The following is a 20950-nucleotide window of genomic DNA, read 5'->3' on the forward strand; positions in this document are numbered from 1 at the left end:
GGTAATCTAAATATTAAGTTGAAATATCCTTGAGGTGAGGTATATAATTGTATCCAAATTTATGCCATGTAATGTTCACCTCTTACGCAAGTGTCATATTATTCGAGTGGTTGAGTTACTTTCCGTATTTGGGAGTGCCGCTAACCCAGCATTCTTGCCCTGTTGTGGCACCAAGAAGGCATTATGGCAAATGTTTATTTGAGTCATTTTATTATATTGTTTTTCTCATAGTCCCTTAATTTCTTTTTATCTACTTATTTCCAACTCCATTTTAGTTTGAATAACAAAGTAAGTGGGTGAAAAACGCTACTTCTATATCAACACTTGTCCTGTAAACACATAAGAAATTACGTAAGAAGAGACCTAATTGACTCTGTAAAACATTAACATCAAAACTAGTTTGGAGTTAATTTGTTATGTATTTGTTTTGATTTATAATCCATCTAACCTTCCAATTAGATTACATTCAAATTGCAACGTAACCATTCATCTTATACATATATATATATATCACCACAATTCATCAATGCAAAGATTTAAAAAAAAAAAAAAAAAACAACACTAACCCTAAATTAAGATATAGAAACACATGCAACTAACCCTAGATTAAGAGATGGAAACACAACTAACCCTAAAAATAAGACTTGAAAGTTTGAAATATTCGAATTGACATTTTATAAATTTTGGAGGGGCCACGTGTTTAAATCCGGTTAGTAACTTAAAATTAACTATTTATGGGAACCTATAGTTTAGGAATTTTTAAAATAAAAAAAAAAAATTGGGCTTGAAACATAAAAACAATCAAAGTTAGCCTAAGGGCTAAGGCACTAAGCCCCCATTAAAAATTATGGGCCGAAACTAACTGAGGCCCAAATCAGCCCATCCCCGTATAGTTCATTCTTCCATGTATTAGAGTTTTTTCCACACACAATTCCATATAGTATTAGATTGTATTTTGTTATTTTTGTGTCATAAAATAAAGTAGGGTCCTAGTTGATCCTTTTTTAAATATCATGATTGGATAATGTGTGCGTGTGTGTGTTTGGCTTAGGCCTTGTTATTTATAAACTTTCTACTTGCTTCTCAAAAATTAAAAACAAATAAAATTTATGTGTGTACTATTTTTTTTTTTTTTCATGACAAGAATGTTAGGTGTTAATGATTAGTTGGAAGAGGGTGCGAAAACTTGAAGTCGGGCTTCCAAGGAAAACGAAAAAAATCCTAGCAATTGGGTTACGAAGTTGTTTGTTGTGTATTTGAAACCCCCATTATAGGTTATTTTGTGCAAATACAACCAATTGTTTTGCCGACTGCAAATAATTTTAACACCTATTAGTAAATGCTTATTATACAAGTATACTTCCTACAGAACACTAAACAAATTTTGTTTTTTCTTTTTTTTAAAAAAATGGAGAAATAATAATAATAATAATAATAATAATAATAAATGATTGGATTTAGTGGTTATCCTAGTTAGTAAATTTGCGTATGATATGCGAATTAAACGCATACGTATAGGAGCGGAATCATGAATGGGCTAACCTGGGTTATAGCATAGGTCCAATTAAAAAAATATATTTAGTACTACTAAAGTACTAAGCTAATGTACTATTCTTCATTTTTCTATCAGTCATTCAGCCTAGCCCAATTCATAATAAAACATTCAGCCTAGCCCAATTCGAACACATTGTTGCAAACTCAAACACATTGTTACCTTGAACTCTCTTTTTCTCAATTTGCAAAACCGTGTGAACAATTTGAATGTTCAAACTTATAAACAATTAAAGCTTCCTCAAATTGTACCACAAAGCTCAATTTGGTATAAAGTAACATAGACACTTAAATTTTACTCTTTTGAACACAAATTTTAAGTGAAAAAAGTAGTTTTGTATGTTTTTTATCCAGACCGTTTTTTGTTTGAAATTTTTTTTTTTTTTTTTCCTAGTAAATTCTCTGCTTGAAATTTATCTTTAGCCCCCCTACTTTCAAATCCTGGCTCTACCCCTATAACAAATCAATATTCTTTTAAATCTAGAGATGTAAATATATTAATTAACTCTCAAGTCTCAACTTACAATTATATTTTACCCATACATCTTAATAAAATTGATTAGATTAATCTTTTAAATATTAAAATTAAGTTCGTCACACACACAACGGATTAATTTTTTTTTCACCAAAAAAAAAAAAAAAAGTTTGAAATTTGTTCAATTATCTTTCGGCTAAAATTATTATCAAAATAGTCTTGAGATTTTTAAAAATAACCCCTAACACCTCTTGAAGTCTGTTCGTATTTCTCTGACCTCTCAACGTTAATCAATAGAATATTTTTTAAATGCCCTAACTACCCTTAAGTGAAAGAAACTTACTCAAATGATCTTGTTAGAATACCAAATGGTAATTTCAATCAAATTTAATCAGATAAAACTACAATTTCTTATATATATCCTTTTGTATTGTTTTTGCAGAGTTGAAAATAATTTTTCTATGAGCAGTTGAAGACTTTTTTTTTAACAAGTGATTTGTTGATAAATCAAATGACGAATAATTACTGGCCAATGCCTATTTTGTTGAATTATATGAATTATTTGTTTAATATTTTGTTTGACATCAAATATGTTAAATTATATGTTGAAATGGTTATTTGATATACTAGAGTCATTTTCTCTCACTTCGTAATAGTTTGAGCATTTATAAAATATTACATTGACATATTTAATTGTGACTAACGTGAGAAGTAGTTAGAGAAATTTTCTAAAATAACATTTTTAACCAACCATTTAAATTTTCAAACTAATAACATTTTTTACCAAACATGCTTTCATGTTTTTATTTCTAAAAAATTTATAACAAATTTATGTTACCAAATAAGTTTCTAAATAACGTTGAACACGCTCTAAAAATAGAAATATTATTTATACTTTAAATAAAAATAAAAACACAAAATAATTGTAGTTGCGACACGTAAAATTAAAAAGTGAAGATATATGAGATGAGTAAGGAAAGATAAAATAAATTATAAAATAAAGCTTTCCCAAGTTTTGATGAATAACAGCTACCCATCACTGTCAGTACTGCTCCCACCCACATGATCACAAATTTACCCTCTTATCCTCCTAATTATGATGGGACCACCAAATTGAGCAGAGTTACCTAAAACAAAAGGCAAAATACAGAACAACTTAATAGGATCCTCTTTGTTACAATGTGACATCTCCTACCGTATTAAAGTTACTCCATCCACTTCACTATTCCACAGCTCTGCCCTCTTCACCTTTGAAATGCTCTCCAGGACCACCACTGGTGACACGTGTCCCATCACAGTTACCCTTTTAGCCTCCAGATCTATACTGAATGACGTCACCCCTTGTATCACATAAAAATAAGAAGATCAAAAAAAGCAATTTGATCAGTTCAAATTGAAGAAGTGATGAAAAGTTTTCTAAGATTGATGCCCCCAAATTGAAGAAGCACATATATATATATATATATGTGTGTGTGTGACCATTTTTTTAATATTCGAAGATGCTTGTTAGGTCTAGATCAAGGTATCATTACATGATTCCAGCATCATTGATTTCAGATCATTTATTATAAGACAAATTAATAATTGTGTCTAATAGTAACTGATGAGGACCAATAATCGGGACCATTTAAAAATTCCTTCCATTTCAATCGAAATGATGACCCAAATGCATGCTAACCATTTGGGCATGCTAACCATGAATGTGTAAGGATTTTCAATGCGTTTGAAGAGAGGCTCATATACGGAAACAAGAATTCAATTAATCGGGATTCATAAGTTGAAATTTCACCCCTACCATAAATAGGTTTAGAACGGACACTTATAACACTATCCAAAAAAGTCTCACTCACTAGCAACGTAACACTCTTCTTTTTAATTTATTTGTCGAATATTTGTAAGTTAATTGAAGTATGGTCGTTCTCAATTTCAATTCATGCACTAAGTGGCCTGAGAGCTACGGATCAAATATGAAAATGAAATGAAAGATATATATATTCATCTTTTTCTATTTATTCTTTCACAATTTTATTTTTAATAAAAAGATATTTAATTAAATTGGACAAAGAATTTGATCTATGAGAACACAAGTTTGTGTCCCTTTCAATATCCCATCGCATGTAGGTAGACCTATTGTGTGATAGATACATACCAAAACATCTAAGTATTAAAATTAATTGTAATGTGGTCTAAGTTTTTATTATTTATTATTATTTATTTTAACAATAATGTGGTCTAAGTTTGTACCTTCCATTTTGGATAAATGTTTCTTGACTTTACCAGCACAACCTTGACAATGAAGAGAGACTCTCATAACAACCACCTGCAAATTAATCACAAAAATTCAAGATCAAGAAACTTCTCAAGTTCATGTCTGTACATATATATATGTGTGTGTGTGTGTGTGTGTGTGTGTGTGTGTGATACAAATATGAAAATCCAGTGCATATAACCTTATTCTAAAAATGAAAAATATAATTAAACATATATATAAGATACAATATATATGTATATATATTTGGCAAAATGACTAGTGTACAATGATGTGTTACCTTTTTGATTGGTATGTTTGGTTGCAGGAACTGATCTGGTTGTTGAGCAGGAAGTACTAAGTATACTTGTGTTTGTTTTTTGGGTAGTAGTAAATAGATATACTTTCTACATATATATGAAAGTTAAAAAATTGTACAAGTGCCTCAACAATCAATTTTTCCTGAACTCCTGATAAATGAAATAATTAATAAATGTTGCAATGAGATTTAATGAAGTAAATTAGGGAGGTTAAAAGTTCAATTTACTTGAAAATAAAAAATAGTTTTTAGCTATCACATATCATTGATACATACAATTGAATTAACTTGGGTTGATCTGTTTTAATTTTTTGAAAAATATTTTTTAAAAGATTTAAAAATAAAAAATTATTGAAGATATTTAATTTTGAACTTACTTTTTTTAATTAAAAAATTGTTAACCAAGTAAAATTTTGTACCATAATCTAATTTTGAAACAAACTTAAACATTTTTTTTGAGTTTTCACTTTCCACAATACAACATGGCCGAACTGGGTGGATCACGTGCAGTCATGATCACATTCGCAGTATCATTGTCGGTCGCGGTGTAATAAATTCAAATAAATATCAGTGTATATCGACCGAATTACATAGATATGATAATATCGAATTTAAAAAAGAGTTACATACATTCCGACTGATATGTTGGCAAACCATGCGTGCCGTACAGCTTTAGAGTCTAGAAGCCTCGTATACATGTGCGAGTGTCCGAACTCTTGGCCGGGACTGAAATTGTGGTACAGGGTAACCGAGGGCCAAGTACCATTACTAGTAGAAAATGCCCTAAGAGAAACTAAAATCTGACTTTTGAGAAAATGACATATACCATACTTTGGTTACCATTAAATCATGTTGTATCACAGAGGACGTTTATCATTAACGCTCACTCACCTTACTCACTCTCTCTCTCTCTCTTTCTCTATATATGTACAACATATATACATGTGGGTACATAGTACATACATGTAAATTCTTTCTTATCATGCATAACCAATGACAAGGAAAAAATAATAAACTATAGTGTATATAGAGTAATATATATATATATTTTATAGTGCGCTCCAAGCAGCGAAACTGCTGGACCCAACCCTTTGGCTGCTGGTTTGGTTGCACTTTGTTGTATCAAACAGTAGCCACAAACTCAACCTAGCATTTCAGTGTTTGGATCATGTCATACGGCATAACTGAAAGCGTATGCCTTCCTAGTCCAAAGGGTTGCTCTCCATTAATTGTCTTTGGGACCGAGCTTTCACATCCCCTTCCTTCATTAACCACTAACCTCTAATATTCTTTTCATTATATATATATATATATATACACACACACCTCATTCCATAAAAGTGACTTACCAAACAAAGTGTACACATTATTTAAAGAAAAATAATTTGTCCTTCGAAAACAGGGAGACAAATCATTTCTAATCGGTCTAGTACGTGGGTCACACTACGAAAAAATAAGGGAAAATTACATATACATGGAGTCAAAGTTCCATATTTACTTAGAGACTGAGTCAAAGTTCCATATTTCTCTAAAATGGATTGCTGAGGTGGCACATGGTTTTTTACTGTTTAGAAAATTGTGGTGCCTAAAATGCCCTTTCTTAACAAAAAAGTAGTACCTTCAGTGTAAAAAAGTAGTACCTTCAATTCAAAAAAGTAGTACCTTCGGAGAAAAAGTAGTACCTTCGCGGGTGTTTAAAAAACATGGTACCTGGACGCCAAAAAGTAGTACCTTCAGTTCAAAAAAGTAGTACCTTCGAAGAAAAAGTAGTACCTTCGTGGAAGGGTATTTTAGGCACCACAATTTCTAAACAGTAAAAAACCATGTGCCACCTCAGCAATCCATTTTAGAGAAATATGGAACTTTGACTCCGCCTCTAAGTAAATATGGAACCTTGACTCCATTTATATGTAATTTTCCCAAAAAATAATTTGTCTTTCGAAAACAGGAAAACAAATTATTTCCAATTAGTATAGTATGTGGGTCCTACTATAATGCATAAAACAATATGCATTTGGTCCTATGGTTCTGGATAACCTATCATTGTTCTCAAATGATGGGGGAAAATTGTGATACAATTATTATTAATATACCAGCTATATATATGTGTGTAAGTATGATTTGAAACATAACCTGGAAGACTTGGTGGGATGAAGATACGGAAGAGGGCATTTGCAGCTTAGGGTTTTGGCGTTGAAACATGTGTTGATCACTTTTGATGCGAGCGATGGTCCCAGTTGATGATGATCTCTTAGTAGCCAAAGAAAATGTATGATCAGTTTGACGATGATCACGAGTACTGTTGATGAGTCTAGTGTACTTTGGATTGTTGATCAGCCTTGCATGATCCACCAATGTCCGGTCCGGCCTTCGCGGCACTATCACTGACCGAGGATCGGCCACACACGCTGCATTTACTGCTGAGGACTGGCACATGAAACCCCTCATCTTCATAGGTTTCTTCGTGTTCATAGCCATATGAAATAGGTAGATATATATATATATATATAGAGAGAGAGAGAGAGAGAGTGGTGTAGAGAGAGAGAGAGGGCCGGGTGGTAGTAAGCAAAGTGAAGGGGAAGAGTGAGCGAGTAATATGGGGGGTAGCAATGGGATCTTAAAGGGAGGCTTAGCTAACATGGGTTGGCTGGCAGTGGCAGAATCGACTGTACCGTGTTGTTGCCATGTTTCAATGTGGCCAATACCTTGTCATTGTCATCACTACTAGCCAAGTCAAAAACAACAAAATAAATAAATGTGTGATTTATCCTTCAAAATCACCCTGAAAAGACTAAAAGACCCCTCTATTTATGTGTGTGTGTTTTTTTTTTTTTTTTTTTGACAAATACAAACGCAATATATGTTCAGGGATAAACTACACATCATACACATAATATGGCTGTTGGAGGACTTGTGATATATTGGAAGCCTGACCATTATATGGATTAGATATACTTAATTGGTATGTTTGAGAAATGTAAAATTCAATTCAAGGGTATTTAGGTCATGGAAAGGTTAAAAAAGTATGGTAAACATTATTAGTATCAGAAAAAAATGAAGTGCAAGTGTGTTAAAATATATGAAAAATTTACTAAAAAGTTGTAAGGACCTTGTGGAAACAAAAATGGGTAGGTATGTTATTTAAGAAATATTATATATATATATATATAAGAAGCAAAATTGAAGTAGGAGGGGGAAAAAAAAGGATGGTCAAAAGGTGTAGTGATATAAAGGGAAATTGCAGCCAAGTAGCAGTGCATTAAATGAGTTTAGGACGATGAAAGGTAAGATTTCTGTCATTACAGAGCTGGTAGTATATCCATACTAGTAACTGATATGTATCATTGTATCAGACTTCTAACACTGATATGTCTCAGACTCTCTCTCTCTCTCTCTCTCTCTCTCTATATATATATATATATATATATATATAGTAAAAGATATAAAGGGAAATTGCAGCCAAGTAGCAGTGCATTAAATGAGTTTAGGACGATGAAAGGTAAGATTTCTGTCATTACAGAGCTGGTAGTATATCCATACTAGTAACTGATATGTATCATTGTATCAGACTTCTAACACTGATATGTCTCAGACTCTCTCTCTCTCTCTCTCTCTCTCTCTCTCTATATATATATATATATATATGTATATGTATATGTATATGTATGTATTTTTGTATATATAGTAAAAGAATCAATGTTTCAATTGATGAGATAAAAATTGTATAGGTTCAATCTTCTTACCCAAAATTAATTTAAAAAATTATATAATTTCAACCATTGAATTCTCAGTTCTCAAATTTGAAATTATTTGGAGGAATACTTCTTTTGAATATTTTTATTACTTAATAAAAGTTCAGACTTGTTGATGATAGATTCTGCGCAACCTGGATCTGATCTGACTTCCTGAATAAAGAGAAGAAAAAGTGATCCTACAAACACCGGTGTGTTACCGGTGGAGTAGGCTCCGACGAACAAGCCAGTGTGAATACGAAGCGTTGCAAACTTCTGATCAAGGGGACTCGACGAGGCAACCCCCCGCCGTCCCAAACGATCAAGAACGCGTCACAGCGTTGGAACAACAGGTTTAAACCTTAAATAAGGGAATGAACCAATTAGTCCAGAAAAATTCAATGATTCTACAACGCTTAGCCGCCCTTAATGAGGTGGAGAATAATGAAGTACCCAAGAATGACTCCCGTAGGATTGACAACGACGCTGAGCTTAGTCAAATAGGGGGTCAACAGAGAAGCCATCACCATTGGTCTCTTGAACGGAATAATACCAGGCTCCGTGCAGGTACCTCTGGTTGTGTTAGTGACAAGATTGAAGACGTCACTTATTTCAATCTGTAGATGCAAGATCTGAGAACTAGGGTCAAAGACGTCATGCAAGCAATGAAAGGGAAGGGCCAGGCCACAGTGAACGATCTGGTACAGAAGACCAACCTAGCATTTAGCCTCGCTGTTATGTTATGAGTTGTCCTCTACCTAGCAAATTTAATATGCCAACTCTTGAGAGCTTCGATGGGACGCGGGACCCTCTCGATCATTTGGAGACCTACAAAGCTCTTATGTATTTGCAAGTCGTACCGGATGAGATTATGTACAGGGCTTTCCCTACCACACTAAAGGGTTGGGCTCGTCCTTGGTTCAATAAATTAAAGCCAGGCTCCATTGAAATCTTTAATGAGTTGAGCAAACAATTCATTGGACACTTCATCACTGGGCAGAGGCATAGGAGACAGCAACACACTTATTGAATGTGAAACAGCAGAAGGGAAAGCCTCTCCGTGGTTAAATAAGTCGTTTTAACGCTGATATGCTGCAGGTAGAAGAGGTGGACAACAAGGTTGCCCTCACAGCTTTTATGGGAGGACTACAGACTTCTAAGTTCCTATTTTCCTTATCAAAAGAAGCTCCTACAAGTATGACAGAGTTGATGGTTAGAGCATGGAAGCACATGAACGCTGAGGATGCTATAAATGCACGAAAAAACAAAGATGGTGAAGATAAAAGGTCAGAGAAGAAGAGGCCAGCACCTAACACTAGGGAGGAAAAGGAATCGAAGTACAAGAAATTCTCAAACAACCAGGCTGACAGATTGTCTCGCCGCCCAGTGAGCCCAGGCAGGTATAATAACTATACCCCCTAAATACATCTGTAGATCAAGTCTTTCTGCAGATTCAAGATGACGCATCATTGAAATGGCCGCCAAAGCTAAAAGCTAATCCAACAAAGAAGTCTCTAGGTAAATACTGTAGGTTTCACCGGGACTATGGACATAACACAGAAGATTGTTTCGACCTCAAAAACCAGATCGAGAACCTTGTTCGTAAAGGTCATTTACGCAAATTCACAACTGGAAATGGAAAAGGAGCCTCCAACCCAGCCCGGGAGGGCTGAGATGATCGCCCTCCTCAACACCAACCAATGGGTGAGATCAAAGTTATATCGAGTGGCTTCACTGGTGGTGGTGGGACGAGTTCGGCTCGGAGGGCTCATGCTAGGAGAATTCGGAGTTTTTCAGAGGTGAATGAAGTTGGAATAACAAATCCTCCAACAAAATTACCTTGAGTTGAGGAGCCGGTCATAACCTTTTCTGAAGAAGATGACAAGGGAATTCACCAGCCCCATGATGACCCCCTGGGCATACGAGAAATTGAAAATTAGCCGAGAGAAGCTCCGACCCATGAAATCACCACTGGTGGGATTTTCAGGCGATAAAGTACATCCACTGGGGGCAGTTACCCTTCCAGTTACTGCAGGAGCCAATCCAAAGCAGGTCACTGTAATGGTGGACTTTGTAGTGGTGGACTGCCCATCATCATACAATATTATCCTGGGGAGGACAACATTGAATGCCATGAAAGCAATCACGTCCACTTACCATCTCCTGATGCGCTTCCCAACTGAATATGGTATGGGAGAGCTAAAAGGGGACCAAACAATGGCTCGCGAATGTTATGTCGCCTCTCTTAGAAAAACAAAATCGTAAGAGGCATTTACGATTGAAGGGCTGGAAGGGAAAGATAGACCAGACTTTCATAGAGCGGAACCTACAGAGGAGCTAGAAGAGGTCATCCTTGGTGACGGTGAGCCCGAGAAAAAAGTAAGTATAGGGTCTTTACTCCCCCCAGGTATCAAAGATAAACTTACTCAATTCCTCAGGAAGAATCGAGACGTATTTACATGGGTCCATGAAGACATGCCGGGTATAGACCCCACTATCATGGAGCACCGCTTAAATGTAAATCCTGACTTTAAACCTGTCAGACAAAAGTGGAGGACTTTCGTTCCAGAAATGAATCAGGCTATATCAGAAGAGGTGGAAAAGCTCTTAAAAGTCGACTATATTCAAGAGGTGTACTACCCCGACTGGCTGGAAAATGTGGTCTTAGTGAAGAAGGCAAATGGAAAGTGGAGGCTATGTGTGGATTTCACCGACCTTAACAAAGCTTGCCCGAATGACAGCTTTCCTCTCCCAAGAATCGATATGCTCGTTGAGGGAACGGCTGGACACGAACTATTAAGTTTCATGGATGCATATTCTGGATACAACCAAATATCTATGTACACCTCAGATAGAGAAAAAATGGCCTTCATCACTAATAGAGGTTTGTACTGTTACAAAGTAATGCCGTTTGGGCTCAAGAACGCTGGTGCAACATACCAAAGGCTAGTGAATGCAATGTTTAAGCATCAAATTGGTAAAAACATAGAGGTATATGTTGATGACATGTTGGTAAAAAGCTTAAAAGCTAAAGACCATTTGACTGACCTGCAGGAGACCTTCGAGGTACTTAGGAGGCATAAGATGAAACTCAACCCCAGCAAGTGTGCCTTTGGGGTTTCCTTAGGAAAGTTCTTGGGATATATGGTAAGCAGAAGAGGAATTGAGGCCAATCCAGAGAAGATCCGAGCAGTCATTGACATGAGATCGACAAGATCAACCAAGGATCTACAATGACTAACAGGGAAGGTTGTTGCCTTGAGTAGGCTAATCTCTCAGTCAACTGACAGGTGTCTACCTTTCTTTCGTGTGCTAAGGAATGCGTTTGAATGGACCCCAGAGTGTGAGCAGGCGTTCAAAGAACTAAAGCAATACCTTAGTTCTCCCCCACTACTGTCTCGAACCATACCGGGAGAGGAACTATACATATACCTTGCAGTCTCCACGACAGCTGTCAGTTCAGCTCTGATACGAGAAGAAGAAGGGGTCCAAAGGCCAGTATACTTCGTGAGCAGAGCACTTAGGGGTGCGGAGGAAAGATATCCAAGGATGGAACAGTTGGCCTTTGCTTTAATTGTGTCCGCCAGGAAACTGAGACCATACTTTCAAGCGCATACGATAGTGGTCCTAACAGATCAACCCCTTTCGACAGGTCCTACACAAGCCAGAAAGCTCTGGTCGACTGATGAAGTGGTCAGTAGAGTTAGAAGAGTTCGACATTCAGTATAAGCCAAGAACAGCAGTAAAGGCTCAGGTGTTGGCTGATTTCTTAGCTGAGTTTACCCCTCCAGAAGAGGAGAAACAACCCCAATTTTCGACAGAACCAGGTTTAAGTGAGCAGATGGGCCCAGAAGTAGTCTGGGACTTGTTCGTGGATGGGTCATCTAATGTTCAGGTTAGCGGAGCCGGGCTTGTTCTTGTCTCCCCAGAGGGAGAAAGTATACAGTACGCACTTCGGTTTGGTTTCAACGCAACCAACAACAAAGCAGAGTACGAAGCCTTGATAGCAGGATTAAAAGTGGCAAATGCCCTAGGGGTTGAACAATTACACCGACTCCGAGCTGGTCGCTGGACAAGTTCGAGCGGAATATGAGGCACGAGACGAGAAGATGAAGAGTTACCTACAAAAGGTGAAGGAATTAAATAATCACTTCCAAAGATTCTCAATTCATCAAATACCACGAGAAGAGAATGGGAAAGCAGACGCTTTAGCCCGGCTAGCTACTGCATTAAACCTGAGATCAATAAGAATATACCACTGGAATATATGGACGAACCATCTATATCTCAGGAGAGACAAATTGAAGTGCAACAAGCAATATTGAGTGTGGAATGGGCAGATCCTATCATCAGATATATCAAGGATGGGGTGCTACCAACAAACCGAGCAGAAGCTCGAAAGGTCAAGATGCGGGCAGCTAGATATACGCTTATCAAATGGGTGCTCAACAAGAGAAGCTTCTCCATGCTGTATTTACGATGCGTTTCTAGCGAGGAAGCTGACTACATTTTAAGGGAGATCCACCTAGGAGTTTGTGGAAACCATGCTGGGGGTAGGTCACTTGCTAACAAGGCCATCTGACTAGGATACTATTGGCCCACCATGCAGAAAGATGCACTTGACTTCGTTCAAAAGTGCGACAAGTGTCAACGATTTGCCAACATCCCGAGACAACTGTCAAAAGAGATGACTCCCATATCAAGACCATACCTCTTTCCCCCTTAAAAGAATGAAGGGTCAGCTTCATCTTCTTCCCTCGATAAAAAGATGACGGGTTAACTACTTCCCTTGTTAAAGGGTGAGCTGAGTGAAGCTCATATTAATCTACTTCCCCTGTTAAAGGGTGACCTGGGTGAAGCTCGTATTAATCTACTTCCCTTGTTAAAGGGTGAGATAAGTGAAGCTCATAGTAATCTACTTCCCTCGTAAAAAGATGAGGGGTTAACTGCTTCCCTTGTTAAAGGGCTCATAGTAATCTACTTCCCTCGTAAAAAGATGAGGGGTTAACTACTTTCCTTGTTAAAGGGTGAGTTGAGTGAAGCTCATAGTAATCTACTTCCCCTGTTAAATGGTGACCTGGGTGAAACTCGTATTAATCTACTTCCCCTGTTAAAGGGTGACCTGGGTGAAGCTCGTATTAATCTACTTCCCTTGTTAAAGGGTGAGATAAGTGAAGCTCATAGTAATCTACTTCCCTCGTAAAAAAATGAAGGGTTAACTACTTCCCTTATTAAAGGGTGAGCTGAGTGAAGCTCATAGTAATCTACTTCCCTCGTAAAAAGATGAGGGGTTAACTACTTTCCTTGTTAAAGGGTGAGCTGAGTGAAGCTCATAGTAATCTACTTCCCCTGTTAAAGGGTGACTTGGGTGAAACTCGTATTAATCTTATTCCCCTGTTAAAGGGTGACCTGGGTGAAGCTCGTATTAATCTACTTCCCTTGTTAAAGGGTGAGATGAGTGAAGCTCATAGTAATTTACTTCCCTCGTTAAAAGGTGAGCTGGGTGAAGCTCATAGTAATCTACTTCCCCTGTTAAAGGGTGAGCTGAGTGAAGCTCGTATTCATCTACTTACCTTATTACGAGTTACGTGAAACTCGTCTTAATCTACTTTCCTTATTAAAGGAACGAGCCGACTAAAGATGTCAATAAAATCAAGTATAAAATAACGGTAGCATGCCAGCAGGGCAGCTTGCCAAATAAAGGCAGCATGCCAGCAGAGCAGCTTGCCAAATAACGGCAGCATGCCAGTAGGACAGCTTACCAAATAAAGGCAGTATGCCAGCAGGGCAGCTTGCCAAATAAAGGCAGCATGCTAGCAGAGCAGCTTGCTAAATAACGGCAACATGCCAGTAGGACAGCTTACCAAATAAAGGCAGCATGCCAGCAGGGCAACTTGCCAAATAAAAGCAGCATGCCAGCAGGGCAGCTTGCCAAATAACGGCAGCATGCTAGCATAACAGCTTGCCAAATAAAGGCAGCATGCCATTAGGGCAACTTGCCAAATAAAAACAGCATGCCTGCCAGGGCAACTTGACAAATAACGGCAGCATGCCAGCAGGACAGCTTGCCACGGCAGCATGACATGGCAGCTTGCCACATAACGGTAGACTACCAGTATGGCAACTTGCCACATATACGAGTTGCCAATGTAGTACTACGACAAATATACGAGCTTGCCACATATACGAGCTGCCAATGTGATACTATGACCCCCGACTGTATTCGCGAAATGACAATATAAGTCAGGCTAATGGACAAGGCCCTGCAATTCTAACTATATATTATTGTGTGATATTTTGGAATTAACGTTCCGGTGGTTTGACAAGCAATCCTCCGAAACGGGGGGCAACTGATGGATGTATAATTTAAATATCCATAATTAAGGGAAGATTACTAAATTAACGCACTATTAAGATAGGCTCTGCAGATTACGATAAGGATTAAAGATTACGATGAGAATTAAGTCTACAGATTACAATAAGGTAATTCAACGTGACATCTTAACCTAAGACCTATAAAAAAGGTGGGGGAATCAACGTTTTGAGGTACGCAATAAACCCTAACTCAATTTCTCGATTTCTCCAGGGAGATTATCATTCACACTGACTTGTTCGTCGGAGCCTACTCCACCGGTAACATACCGGTGTTCGTAGGATCACTTTTTCTTCTCTTTATTCAGGAAGTCAGATCAGATCCAGGTTGCGCAGAATCCATCATCAACAAGACTTGAGGTAAAGAACGATTAGAACCGAGCCTTTTTTAATTGGTATTGTCTTAATATAAATAAATAAATTAATTGTATTTGTTTTTTTATAAAAAATAATAAAAAAAGAGTCAATCACTTATAGCTAAGGTGCAAGCAAAAAATTAACACATTTACTTTTTGTGTTAGCTAATGATTGATTCGGGACCAATAGTCTCAAGAATATACATTATTCACCGTATCAGTTGATAAGTGACGTATTATCATAACACTTTTTCAAAAGTCCGATATTGTTACACATCTTCATAAATTGACCAGTTTACACCGTTATTCATCCGAATTTGTTACATTGCGAACCATGGACTGTTATAATTTCTCCCACTCTACTCTCACCCTCTCAATTCCATCCCCGTCTTTTTTATTTACTGGACCACTGCAGGTAAAATGGCATCAGTGCATTCTGGTGCAGTGGAGATGGTAAGGATCACCCCCCTATCAGTAGAGAACTCTCTTTCTTGGGTAAGGCTAAGAAACTTTTTTGTGGACGAGTCAATATGAAAATAAAAAATCAAAACAACAAAATTTTTAAAATATACGGAGTGGAGTATATCATAATAAATTTTTTATAATAGAAGTTTTAGTATATATTGTTAATAAAAAAATAATAAAAATAGTTTATTTAGATGATAAAAGTTCTTAATAATCTTTAATAAGTCCGTGCATCATATGATAAAAATGGTAATAGAGACAGAGATGATATTAATTTTTTTTTAATTATTTTTTCTCAAAATAGAAGTTTCCAAATATAAGTTAAAGAGGAGCTCAAATTGAAGTTTCTCTGCAGGTTTTGAATGGGTAGTAAATTGAATCTTTTTCTTATCTGGAATTTATACTAGATATATAGAGTTATCCATTTAATAGAAAATTCTTCCTTATTTAGAATTTATACTATTTATAGTTATCTATTTAATAGAAAATATTTCAAACTTTTTGCCCCCTATAGTAAGTAGGTCTGCCCAAGTCTTCAGTTTGTACATGTATATGCCTTATATACATGTACAAAAGTAGGTATATACATGTACAAAACTTTTTGATCCTAAAATTTTAATAATTTCATTCAATACCACTAAAAAAGTAGGTGTATTAATCTAGGTTACAGTGGGTTGTTGAAAATTTACAATAGGAGCCGTGCTTTTTCAGGCTGAAATTAAAATCGAATTTAAATGACAAGTAGTTGTGGAGAGGAAAACTAAGGAATGTTTGTTTCAGTATTTTTTTTTTTTTTTTTTGGTAAAAAAAATTTATTTGGTCGACAATTTTTTAAAATTATATTAAGAAAATTCAGTTAAAAAAAAACTTATTTATAGTTCTCTGAAAATGATATTTTGTTTTCCAAATTCCTGAGAATATTGAACCAAACAAACTCCAAGGGTTGTGTTTTTCAAGCCAAAATCAAAATCAAAATCAAAATCAAACCCCCTTCTTTTTCTTTTTCTTTTTTTTTTTTCTTTTTTTTTTAACCTTGGAAGGAAACTCACAACCCCATTATACCCCTATGGGACTCGAACGGTCAAGTTTTACTTTGAAATTTGACAAACTTCCACTAAACTACAGCTAAATCAAAACCAAAAATCAAACTTAGCTGTTTATTTGGACGAAAAATATTTGTCGATAAATATTTTTTGTACTTTCTGTTGTTTGGTTGTCGTAAAATATTTACAAAGAAAAAAATATTAAAATCTAATAAAAATAATTTATTTATTAATTTTTGACAAGTTATTTTACACGCTCCTAATTTGACCTTAACCTTAATTTATACTTTTGTTAAATACCAAAATATAAAAATAAAAGAGGAAAGTATTTTTCATGCCGGAGAATGTCAAATAATTGTGGAGTGGGAGACCTTTATTTATTTTTCCCCTTTGGATGGACCTACCACATCTAACTGTTAAAAGTACCAGTGAGACTCTAAAGTACTCAACCCATTACTGATCCTCTGATCAACGGTTAAGATTAGATAAAGATGGGAAAAAATTTGTCCCTAGGAATAAATACAGTTTGGTAGGGTAGGAAGATGAACCCATAGGAAGATGAACCCATAATAGAGTAGTTATGGTCTGCTCTTTTAACAAGAGAATGTTTCAGATTTTTCAAGTGACAGAAATGTATTGATTATTTTGAACCACCCTAGTTTATTTATTTTATTATTATTATTATTATTATTATACAAACTACCTAAATTGATAAGGGCAAGCCTGTGTGTGAGGAGATCCAAAAAGTTATATTCCTGTAAGAAAAGCATGATAGGTAAAAATAAATAAATAAATAAATAAAATAAATAAATAAAAAAGAAGAAGAAGAAAGAAAAAGAGAGAATATATAAAATAAAGTCAGAACTCAAATCAACTGGATTTATCTATTCCTTTTGTCTTTAAGCACTCTTTAAAGCCACTCACTCCTAGCCCGAATGAAGAAGAGTTTGCAGTATTTTGAATCACGAAAATGGATACGAATATGATGTGGATACCGTGATACATTAAATTTTTAAAAAATAAGACATGGGTAAAGATATAGATACGATACGAATTGAATATGATGATACGACAACTTTTTTTAAAATAAGATATGAATACAAATATGAAAATTAGAGCTAGGCATATATCTATTATTTTTTTTGTTTTTGATATGATCATTTTTGGCTCATCTGTTTGATTAAATGGAAATATAAAGAGATTAAAAGAAATTGTTTAGAAATTTTGAGATCAAGAAAAATATATATTTACAGCCAAGAAATAGTCAACTCACTTTTCAATAGAATTTTTTTAAGAAAAATAATTTATTTTAATAAATTTTTGAAAAAGTTTTATTAATTTACAATAATGTCATTTCTTTTCTTGTAAGTTTCATGCCATTCAAATTATGAAATAGTTATTTTTCCTTTGATTTTCTTTTTATTCAATTCACTTTTTTAGCGTCACTTTCCACTACTAGTTCCTTCTAATCAAATGAATCACTTATTTTTGGTAAGAGAAAATGAAAAGAATAGGAAAAAACACAATACTTAAATCGATCTTCACCAGTAAATTCAAAATTAGGGAAAAGAAAATTATACTCCGTATATATTTATTAAAAATTTTAATTTTTTTCGTGGGTTTTTCCATGATTCTTTGAGATTTTATAAGAAAATTTGGGTATAATAGAACTTATTAAATTTTTTATTTATTTATTTTTTTTTATAGAAGTTTTCAACACAACCAAACAACTTCCCTTTCTTTCTGTGGTTGTTATTCGAGTTGTTTCACAATACATTTTGACATTAACATCATTGTATGGCCATTTTTGGACCCATGACTTTGACCTGACCTAAACTGTCATTGATGGTTCTTGATGACTTTTATACTCTGTTCGCTACAAAAAAAAAAAAAAAAAAAAAAAAAAAGAAGAAGAAGAAGAAGAAGAAGAAGAAAAAAAGAACAAAATTTTTTCGTTCAGTAGGAAGGAGACACGGAGGCAAAGGATAATAGGAAGGATATCTTATTACTCATTCTTTACAAATTTTCATCCCTCTTGAGCGGAAGACATGAGAGAAAATAAGTGGAGCTATTATAAAATTATTAAATTACAATATTATCCTTTCCAAATATTAAAAATTAAATCCTACACATCTCATCTCAAGCAAAAAAAAAAAAAAAACCCTATCAAAGTATGATTCATGTGTTATATATATATATGGACTGTTTATTATATAATTTCCTTATCAATAAAAAAGAGAATTCCAAAGAAAAAATACATAATTTACATAAAAAAAACCATACAATGCCATAAAGCATTTTTTTAGAACATATTTAGAACCAAAAAAAAAAAAAAAACTCCATGTTCACACCTAGTTCTAAAAACGGTAGTTACTTCACTAGTATTGTCATATATTGTAAGACTACAACTAGTGGTGCAAATAATTTTGAGTGTTCAATGCAAATGATGAAAATAAGAATTTTAGTTTGACATGACTCTACTAGGATAATATTTTATGTAGATAGTGGGATACATTTTTTTATATTATTATTATTCATGATGAAATATGATTATATATATATATATAATTAAAGCAAACAATAAATTAGAGTGAAATTAATGGTACTGTTTAAATGAGTAGTAAAGATGATGGCTATTTATCGGAAAAAAATAATAATAATGAAGGGTATAATGATAAAAATAATTTTAAATTCTCCCTTCCCTTCTCTCGCAACGAACAAAGGAATTTGGTAGGTTCTTCTTTTCTCTCCTCTTTCATCCAACCGAACAAAATGAGGGAAGTTCATAATCTTTTTTCTAGGGATGCCTCATCCTTCCCTTCTTCTCTCCCTTCTATTCAATTTACTTCCTTCCTAATGAACGGAGAGTTAATGAATGGTTTGGTTGTGTAAGTGATGCCACCACCATTGGAGTTAAACCTCAATGAACTAAACTAAATTTGGCTAAGTTTCACCTTAATTTGATGGGCCCTTTTCAAAATTGGCACAATATTGTTATGTAAAAATTCATCAAACTGAATGGAATCATTAAAAAAAAAAAGAAAAGAAAAAAAGAGAGAGGATAATTCACCCTATGTATAACAAAAGTGGGCAGTTAAATTTCAATTTCATAAAAATTTTAGGATTTTTAATTTTTAAAATTTTTTTTTTTTTATGGATCTTGCATTATAGTACAATACAAAAAGTAAATGGTGTCATTAAATGGGCATTAAACATGTCCTAGTGTATATATTCACATAGTTAGTAAAATACGGTACAGAAACGTACAAGTATAATTTGATATTTTTTTTTTAAAATACGTTTAAAAAATTCGACAAAAAAATACCGAGACGTAAAAATATGAATACGAATACGTACGTATATAATACATTATATACATTAAAAATTCGAGATAAAAAGTTCGGCTATATACATCCTATTATTTTCTTTTATATATATATATATATATATATATATATATATATATATTGCAAAGACAATAAAGAATATGTAACAAATAATAAAATAAATATATTACGATTGATACTATCACAATAATCATAAAAAAAAAAGAAAAAATTCATAAGTATATAGTGTGATATTCTACTAAAACAAAAAATCTATAAATATCTACAAATATCAATAAAAACTTATGACTCTTCAAGATTATAGTGTTCCACAAATATATATATATATATATATATATTTCATTACTTTGATTAAAAATCATAATTGGAGTGACAACAATAAGAGATTGTATAACAAATAACATTATTTTGATGGTTTTAAAAATAATGGCTATACCAAGCAAAAGAGAGTAGAAAAGACAATAGTTTGCACAACAAATAATATTATTTTGATGGTTTTAAAAATAATGGCTATACCAAGCAAAGGAGGATAGAAAAAATAATAGTTACGAATTACACGGAGCAACAAAAACGAATAAACGTGTTAGATACGGGGTGATGGAAAAAAATACGTATTTTATTGTATTTTTCAACTCTGATAGTCAAACGAAAGTATTTTTTAAAAATTCGTATATACATGTTTAATTCGCGTATCATACGCGAATTAACTAACTATATTATATTCAATTCAAGAGGAACATTAAATTTGTCCTCATGTCTGTGTGTATACATATATATTTTTTATAAATAGAAGAACTTCAAATTATTAAACACAATAATTTCAATATAAGAACCCAAGCTCGATAATTGTTAAGGATAAACATAACAAGCCAAGTAATTATATATCTTGAATTTAATAAATGTTCAATATCTTGAATTCAATGAATATTGAACAGTGAATATGTGAGTGATGGTGTAAAATTGTGAACTACGCCACATGACTACGTAGGATGATGTCATGTGATGGGCTCACACACTACTCACAAAATACCCCACCGTACCTT

At 34.3% G+C, this 20950-nt stretch overlaps 1 protein-coding gene across 1 annotated transcript; it reads right to left on the bottom strand.

The window, feature by feature from the left end:
* Positions 1–2993: 2993 nt before the first annotated feature.
* Positions 2994–7246, bottom strand: LOC132300339 (uncharacterized). The gene is made up of 3 exons (XM_059797365.1): positions 6727–7246; positions 4271–4346; positions 2994–3366 (listed from the first exon to the last, which is right to left on the bottom strand). Exons 1-3 carry the CDS (start codon positions 7231–7233, stop codon positions 3218–3220), a joined length of 732 nt encoding a protein of 243 aa, XP_059653348.1. The 5' UTR covers positions 7234–7246; the 3' UTR covers positions 2994–3217.
* Positions 7247–20950: the final 13704 nt, after the last annotated feature.

The sequence above is a fragment of the Cornus florida genome, unplaced genomic scaffold (genome assembly GCF_030987335.1).
Source record: "Cornus florida cultivar Cherokee Brave unplaced genomic scaffold, ASM3098733v1 CherokeeBrave_3.0.0_Hap2_Chr03, whole genome shotgun sequence".
Taxonomy (NCBI): Eukaryota; Viridiplantae; Streptophyta; class Magnoliopsida; order Cornales; family Cornaceae; genus Cornus; species Cornus florida.